The sequence below is a fragment of the Salvia hispanica genome, chromosome 6 (assembly GCF_023119035.1).
Source record: "Salvia hispanica cultivar TCC Black 2014 chromosome 6, UniMelb_Shisp_WGS_1.0, whole genome shotgun sequence".
In the NCBI taxonomy this organism is placed as follows: domain Eukaryota; kingdom Viridiplantae; phylum Streptophyta; class Magnoliopsida; order Lamiales; family Lamiaceae; genus Salvia; species Salvia hispanica.
The window spans coordinates 24,596,712-24,605,803 of NC_062970.1; the positions used below are offsets into that span (position 1 = coordinate 24,596,712).

The 9,092-nt window shown below is 34.9% G+C and overlaps 1 protein-coding gene across 2 annotated transcripts; it reads right to left on the minus strand.

Annotated features, from left to right (window-relative positions):
* Window positions 1-2,317: 2,317 nt before the first annotated feature.
* On the minus strand, window positions 2,318-3,854 carry LOC125194415 (glutathione S-transferase U19-like). 2 transcript variants are annotated; one of them, XM_048092612.1, is made up of 2 exons: window positions 3,581-3,854; window positions 2,318-2,764 (listed from the first exon to the last, which is right to left on the minus strand). In XM_048092612.1, the coding sequence occupies exons 1-2, from the start codon at window positions 3,809-3,811 to the stop codon at window positions 2,420-2,422; spliced, it is 576 nt and encodes a 191-aa protein (XP_047948569.1). In that variant the 5' UTR covers window positions 3,812-3,854; the 3' UTR covers window positions 2,318-2,419. The 2 variants fall into 2 exon arrangements, with proteins under 2 accessions (XP_047948569.1, XP_047948568.1); XM_048092611.1 differs by having other exon boundaries at window positions 3,494-3,852.
* Between the last annotated feature and the right edge of the window lie 5,238 nt (window positions 3,855-9,092).

The window sequence follows — 9,092 nt, forward strand, 5'->3', positions numbered from 1 at the left end:
TATTTTAAGAAACGTTTCATTTTTAATGGGATAATCCATCAATGAAAACATTTCATTTTTAATGGGACAAAGGGAGTAATAAGTTATCACATGCTAATTTAGGAGTGCACTATGGTGATATTATAATTAAAATAATAATCTAGGCAAACAATCTGCAATACATAGACAAACAACTTGACATATGATTCCAAACAATCTAGGATACGAAATCAGAACACTATAGTGACATTGTAGTTAAAATGACAATCTAGGGCAAGCAATCTATAATACATAGGCAAGGCATATGGTTCCAAACAATCTAAGATACAAAATCAGAGATAATCAAACAATCTGATGAACATAGATAAGCAAGTATGTCACATGGCAGACTAAGATTGAATATACTTTTAAATCTAAGTGTTCTCAATTATGGTAGGTTGACATTTTAATTTGGATGGTCATTTTAGTACCATCCTGTTAATTTATCTTATAGATAATTAGTAGCTTTAGATGTTTACACATTCAATTAAAAAAAATTGGAGTTGTTTGTTGATTTTATAGGTAACTAAATGACTTGAAATTTACTTTAATCTACAATTCGATCGGGATGCTAATGGTTAATAATTTGACAAGAATATTTGATGGATAGAGTTTTCAATTGATTTAATATTTAACTGAACAATTGGATTATAATTGATAATTAATTAATTATGAATTCCAGCTGATCTTATAAATAACTTTAAATTTTGATTAATATCATATTCAATTGAATAATTAGACTTATCAATTAATTATGAATTTGAGTTGAACAATTGGACATTTATAAAGCGTTGGTGGTATAATTAGACAAACAAATTTACGTCTTTAATAGCATTAAAAAGTGTCCTTATCCAATCCTTTTATTATTGTGATTGAATAGTATGAGAAGATTGCATTTAATTTTAATTTTAATTGATTTTTTATATTAATTGAACAATTGAAACTTTCAGTCGATTAATATTTAATTGAAAAAAATGGAGATTAAATCAATTTTTAATACAATTGAATAGTTAGACATTTAAATTGTTTTTCGATTCAAATGAAGAGTTAGCAACTTAGATTGATCTTAAATCCAATATGAGATTCAATTGATCTTCAGCTTAATTGAATAATTGGAGTTTTCAATTGTTATTTAGTTCAACAGGATAATCATGAGCTTTTATTTACTTAAAGTAGTAAGCATTTCAACCATTTTTAATCATGGAATGCATAAGAGTGTCATAACTCGATTTTTTGAGTTACTGAGATTTTCAATTTAGCCCAATTTACCTTTAATTGAAAATCTTATATAGTAGTAGTACTAAATAACAAAATAGGTTTGTTTCTATAGTTATAATATTGAAAATAATATTCCCACCAAAAGATTAATTTTTTATATCACTGTATAGTATATAATGTTTACATGTGTCATAAGTTATTTAAATATTAGTAGTATATAATTTAAATTATGTTAAATAAATGAAGTTGAACAGTAATTATTAACACTAGAATTTAAATCTCGTAAATATATCTTAAGAATACCTTCTTTTTTTAAAAAAAATTTAGAATAAAATGCTCAAAGCAAAAAAGAGCGGCGAGCAAAACGTTCCACAACAACCAAATCCCGCAACAACCAACAAGCAACGCACAAGAACTAAGAAGCCCGCAACAAAGTTATAAGACAGCCACAACTCAACAACAAAACCGACGAGCAAGATACAATAACCAGAAAGTAAGAAAGTACAAAACAACTTACAAAAAAGACCAAACACCTGGAGAGACTTGATTAAAGATTATTAGTCATTTGTCTAGGTGGAGATGAGAAGTTTGAACACCATTCTTTCACCTTATATTCAAAACGTCATAAAATCTTCTTTTTTCTAGAACCCAATTCGAGTGTAGCTTTCGAAATATTTTCTTAAAACTTGTGTCGAATCAAATTTGGACAATATTTCATAGACGGAAGAAGTATTAATTTTATAAAAGAATGTGAGTGTAAGAGTTAGTAGAAAGTAGGGTTTATTTACCAAAAATAGGAAAAAAGTAAAGCGGACAATTTTTCACAGATGGACCAAAATGACAAAACTGGACAACATTTTACGGATAGAGGGAGTAATATAATATGAAGTCCGGTAAAAAATGAAATGCAACAAAATTTATAAAACAGACAAAAATAGAAAATGCAACAAACTTTCAGATAGAGAGGAAGTACTTTTATTTTAGAAAAAGGGAAGACAATATATTAATCATATAACAGCATACAAGTACAATGCAAACTTAAATAGCTTATTATAGGTCAGCGAATGCTGAAGTACCACTATAGTCCAGAGAGTCTAGATCTTTATTATTGTAAAAACAAACTGTAAAATAATACAACTCATAAAAGCCACACACACTCTAGCTAGTAGACTATGCAATAAAATCACTGGGCAGCAAACTTGCTCTTGAGGGCCAAAGCAAAGTCATAAATCTTGTTGGGCTCTGCCAACGCTTTGGACACTTCTCCTATCTCCAAACACCTCTTCACCCACTCAATCAATTTGGGGCAATGCTCTTTGATACTGAAATTCCCCAAAGTCTCATAGGTGTGGAACCATGTCGAAAATGTGATCAATGCCACGTCCACAAATCCGAAGTTGTCACCGCCAAAGAAGGGCTTCTCCCCCAGCTCCGACTCCAACTGCTTCAGAATCTCAACGAATTCCTTCTTCCCCGCTTCTTGCTCTTCCCCTTGCGTAGTCCATACCTTTTTCCCAGCATCATACATCTACAAAATGGTAGAATTCCGATCGCATATTAGAGATAAAAGATAAGAAAATTGGACTGAGATTGATAAGAGATTAAGAGAATCCATTATATAGAAAAATGATCAAAACAAAAATGCATCCTAATACAGAAATGCAGTTCAAATCATGGTCATAAGATTAGGCGATCTGATGGTCAATAATTAACAAAAACCATAGAAAGTCGTTATTAATCAGTGTTAGGTCATTTTATAAAATCCGAGTTTGATGTCACTTTTAGATCATTATAGTTCATTCTTTATTAAAATGATTTAAAAACAAACTAATAATGACCTAAATGTTCACCATATGTTTTTATTCTACGTTTTTATATTAAGATCTAGTTCTACGTTTTTATATTAAGATCTAGTTTTATATAGATCTCTAATACCCATCTTTCCTTGTTAATTGAGACACTGTTTTTAGGTAAGAAGATTAAAAATAGTATGCTAAATAGATGGCGAATAAATTAAATAAAAAAAATAAAAAAATAAAAAAAAAAAAATATTATTTTTTGCTGCAATAGAAATTACTCAACTATCTTGAAATTTTCTAAGATAAAAAATAACTCAATTAGCTAGGAAAAAAAAGTATATATGATATGTGTCATTCATCGCCTTAGATAGCCTAACAAGAGAGAAGATTATCCATTCTTATGGAATCATCACCAAGTCAACAAGATTCAAAAGATTTTAACACGCTGCGTTGCGTACTTTTTTATCGATGTAATCAGCCCAAAACCTAGCTTCGGCTCTCTGGTAAGGATCGGAAGGCAAGAGAGGGGATTTGTGGTTCCAAACCTCGTCGATGTACTCAACAATGATGAGCGATTCACAAACGGGTTTGCCGTTATGAATCAAAACGGGGATTTTCTTGTGAACGGGGTTGGATTCAAGAAGAAGCTGGGATTTGTTGCGCAAGTCCTCCTCTCTGTATTCGTATTCCACGCCCTTCACTGATAACGCCACTCTCGCCCTCATTCCGAACATGCTAGGATAAAAATCAAGCAGAATCACCTTATCCCCTGCCATTTTTCTTTTCTTGATTAGAAATGGAGTAGTAATGCTCACGACACCACCAACCGATCACATATATATAGATAGTGCAATGTCGGTTTCTATTTTTTATTTTAAAATCTATGGTGGTAGAGTAATACAAAAAGAGATTTAAATGTGGACTACCTAATAAATTTTAACGTAGACATAATTGATCGAGAGGATTCCGGATTCAACGAGACGCATCGAAAACTTTAAGGTAAGCGTCAGCAGTGACGACGAATGCAAAATGGTAAGCTAAGAAATATCCCATCCATCCAAAATAAATAATAATTTGTGCACCTTTTTTATTTCGTTATTTTATAAATATATATACATTTATGTTATAAAAAATTATACGTAATTTATTATTTATATACATCAATTTATTCATCTATTATATTACTACTGATCTATCGTTATAACCTGTTAAACACCAATAATAATGTAAATTCTACTATTTACTAACACTATTCAAACTATTTTTCTTTAATTTTATATATATTAATTTCTATATTATTTTAATATTTTTATAGAATGTTTGGAGTAAAACAACGGAGACAGACACAAATTTAATAGATAAGCAAAAACAAATTGGAAAATTTGGGGCCACATATATTTTGCCAATTATTTCATGAAAAAGACATCCGATCGATGCCTCAATACGACAGAGTATTAATTAAATTATTTACGTCTGAAAATGGGCTTGCTGAGACCTTCTCTAATACTCTTTCCGTCCGCGAATAAGAATCCCGTTTTTCTATTTTAGTCCGTCCGCAAATAAAAGTCTCGGTTCACTTTTACCATAAATGATAATAGGGTCGCACCTTCCACTAACTCATTCCACTTACATTTCATTTAAAACTAATATATACAAGTGGAGCTCATATTCCACTAATTTTTTTCCATCCACTTTTCTTAATATTTCTTAAAACCCGTACCGCCCATAAATGAGACTCCTAATGGCAGACGGAGGGAGTATTCTTTATGTTACGAGTGACACGTTTTTTTAGACACAAAATTGAAAAAATGATATTATAAGTGGATAAAATAAAGTTAAAAAGTGAGCAATAAATAGCAAAGAAATTAAAATAAAAAAAATAATTACTATAATATTTCTATAAAAATAAAATGATGACTTTAGATAAGATGTTCAATAAACATACAAATAAGAAATAACTCATGGTGGAGCGGAAGGAAATACTGATGAGATGAATCAATTTTCCCTAATAAAAGGTAATAATTCGTTCTAAAATAGTACGTATTTTTTTCTTTTTATCCATTGAAATATGAGTATATAACTTTTTAATTTTGAAAATTCTTTACTCTCTAATAAGATGAGACTGACTCATGCTAAATTTGCAATAAATATGTCACTCACAAGTGTATGGGGTATGTAGCACGTGGCAAGTTGAAATTATCGATCCTCGAAGACTAAATGTCGGCTTGAGTACTATGATGCAACTTTGAACACTATCTAGACTAATAGAAGAGGTTTTTGGTTTTTCTTAACTAAGATTAAAGAACAGGTAAGCAATTAAGAGCAAATTAGGAAACTAAAGCAAATAAATGGTAGATCTCACTCAAATTGGAAAGGTAGGGATATGGATCCGTTGGTATGGATCACGGGTGTTCACCTAGGGATCATGCTCATCTAAATGGTCTTATGTGTGGCTAGGAAGGTCGGGTTAATTGGTTAGACCCCCTCTCGGGTGCACCTAACGCGTTGATGGCCTCTAATGTCGGAGTCTCCTCCCTACACTTCGAAACCGACTCCTAAAACCTACGGACCCAAGCCCTCTCTCTAGCTATGCCTCTCTCGAGCACATACAACGCACGGAGTTGTTGGTTATTTAACAATCTAAATAAGCATCTCTCAATGACAATAATTAGAACAAGACATATCCAATTGGTAGCTAATCAATTAGACAATGAAAAAGCACAATAACCAACAAAACCACCACAAAAGAGATAGATAAGCATAAATCAAGGTTTAACCCATGGATTCCATACAAACTTCACCAATATCCCTAATAAAGACTTAGCTACTCATAATGGAAGCTACGACAAAGGAAAATACAAAAACATCAAAGGAAAACATAGTAAGAAAAGATAATAGAACTCCCTAAGGTAGACTTGATGTTGGGGAGGATCTTTCTTCTTCAATCTCTTGAAGATGGAAGCCTCCTTGCCTTCAATCCTCTTGAATCTCTCGATTTTTCTCTCAATTTGCAGTAGGGGAAGTTAGGGTTCGAAAACGAGTGAGAACCCTTTTATACTCGGAGTGAAAATCTGGATTAAGTGAGCACGTATGAAAAACACCCGGTCGGGTGATTTGTAAGTGGAGAAACACCCGACCGGGTTTTCTTCCCGAAGCTCGATTCCTTCAAAACACCCGACCGGGTTTTCCGAGAAATGGGAAACACCCGGTCGGGTTTTTCTTCTGGAGCGCGCACATCTTCTGCAAAACACCCGACCGGGTTTTCCAAGAAATGGGAAACACCCGGTCGGGTTTTTCTTCTGGAGAACTCCTCGGAACACAGTTTCGGCTCGTTTCAACCTATTTTCATCACAAAACTACAAAAACCCATTAACTCACCTAATTAGTGTATATATAGTGAAAAATCTAAGTTAAACATCTTAAACCATCAAAAACACTCTCTAATCACCCATAAAACAAGTCTAAACTATGAGTTTGTCAACTCCCCTAAACTTAAACACTTGTTTGTCCCTAAACAAGAAGAAGAAAATAAGAAGACAAACTCATGTAAGGATGTTGGAGTGTCATCATTGCCTCAGTAGAAATAAAGTAATCAACAAGTATCAATGGCCTCGTAGACAAGTATAACATTATAAAGTATTGCTTCAAGCTACTATCATGTACTCAACCTTGCCAATTTGCCCTCACAAGGAGAAAATGCAATGTGCATTTTAGAAATTTCACTCACTCTCAAAGTGTATAGGCTCATGACATAACTCTCAAATCATCAAATCATGCATAGTTTACCATATGCTTGCTCGAAATCTATACTCTCCTCTACTACGGTGTGATTAAAGATCTAAGGTCCGAAAGGTCTTTTCTATAGGTTGTAATGTAGTCTCTTTGGATAGGTGAGGTAATTTTTGGCTAAAGTGACTTTAATCCCCAAGATATGACATATTCAACTTCACCAACTTTCTTCCTCAATCTTAGCTAGTACTAGGCTTTGCCTAGACTCTTCTCATCTACCAACATTCCACTTTTGTTCAATACCTCTTTTTCAACATTCAAGGCACCCTTTTTCACCAAATGTCAATTGCTCACCATTTTTCGCTTTCATTTTTCTTTTCTTTTCTTTTCCCCTCTTTTCTTTTTTTCTTTTTCCCCATGCTTTGCATGATATCATCACTATCTTCTTTTTTTTTTCTTTCTTTTTCTTTTCTAACTCAACAAACTTGTTTTTCATTTGCCAACACCACTTCCAAACATTCATTTTCTCTTTGATTTTTCAAAAGTACCACATGAAAATTCCAACCCCTCGGTTTGTCAAAGAAAAGGTTTATAGACTCAAAGTGGGCTAACAAGGATTATTAACATAACGGGTAAAACTAGGATTTGGCTAATAAAAATGGCCTAACATCTTCCCTTATCTCTATAGCCACTATGTAGACTCAAGGAGATCGCGAGCAAGTTCTAGAAACATATGACATGCTTGAGATAAAACACACATTTAGTGATAGTATAGGCTTAATTCTCACAAGGTCATTTTGGCAAAAGACAAGGCACCATGCGATTCACTTTAGGCAATTTGAAATGAAAATTACATGTTACTTAGCCATATCAACAAGATTTTCGAAATTTTTTGCACAAAATCATCATTGGCAACTCCTCCAACAAATCCTCACACTCGTTCAAGCATCACTTTCTCTCACCCTACTGTCATTCTACCCAAGGGAGATTATTAAACACACTAAGAAAACAAGAAAAACATTCCTAAAAAAACCAAAAACACAAAAACAATTGGAACAAAGAAACAAGGAAACACTCCCCACAATCCAAAATCAAAGAATATCATGAGTTAAGATTACATGCCCACATATCATCTTAAAAAAAATAGGGGTACAGGCGGGGTATCATCAAATAGAGAGTATGAGAGAGAGAGAGATAGAAGAGGAAATCCACTAGAAACCCCCCCAAACTTATTCCAAGCAAAGCTAGGATAAGTTTGAAAGAGAGTGGATCTCCCATGGACCTTCACTGTGGAGGCGGAGGTGGATACTGCCAAGGGCCGCGAAATTCATCGAACCGAGCATTGAGGTTGGCCCATTGTGCGGTGTTGAACTCGGTAAATTGACTCCAGTTCTCCTCATACAAGGTTCCATCGCGCATCATTCTGAGCTTCGAACTGGTTCCACCTAGCCTCATACTGGGTCAGCCGTGCATCGTTCTGGGCCCACTGTTCTTCCTGCCGAAGCTCCATACGTGTCATCCTCTCGTTGATCGAGCTGTAGTCCTCTTCTTCTCTCTCTTGGCGGCTTCTTGTCCTCCGAGCGCTTATCCCGGCTCCTTCATCACCATATGGCGGCATCTCTTCATCAAGTGCTCGGGGACCTCGGGAGCCTCAGGAAATGCCGCATGTTCAAATTCTTCATACTCATCCGGATCAACTTCTTCAAATCTTCTATTCGGGAATCGGGCTGCGATGGCTTGGTGGATTGGGGAATTCATCTTCCAATTTCTCTTCTCCACGGGCCCATTGATGTAGTGTTGATGGGGCCCGGGAGAGGAAAGTGATCCTTCAACCTCTGCAAGAAAAAGGCCTGGCCTCCATCTACTCCAAGATCATGTGATCTCCGGAGTGTTTCAATGTCCATAACCGTAGACCCTATATCATGCTCAAATCCCCTCATGTTCACATCCAAGTGGCGCGCAATTGCGCCCACCACAACACCGCAACATATAGTCCCTGCACTCCTCCTTGATGCTCGCTCTAAGTTCTTCACAATATAGTGAACCATATTCATTGGCCTTTTGTGTACAAGGCACCATAAAAAAAATAGCTCATATTTTTTACACTCCCTGTTTCGGTACGTGCAAAGGGATGATTGTTGCAGGCCTTCTGAATCATCCGGAGAACTGGGTTCCGGATCATGGAGCTCTTGGCCCGGGCAGCCTTGAACCCCTCTGTCGGAAGAGTGATTTCGTTCCAGAATCTACAGTTCTTGAACTCCATCGGCATGTCATACTCATCCGTAGTAATCCCATAAATCTCCTTAAGCTCTTCCATGGATAGAGCGT

Excerpts from the sequence above, each read along its gene's own strand:
- LOC125194415 (XM_048092611.1), bottom strand. The coding sequence starts at position 3,811 with ATGGCAGGGGATAAGGTGATTCTGCTTGATTTTTATCCTAGCATGTTC. Across the intron at positions 2,765-3,493 it reads CTGATTACATCGATAAAAAA|ATGTATGATGCTGGGAAAAA; the intron begins GTACGCAACGCA and ends ACCATTTTGTAG.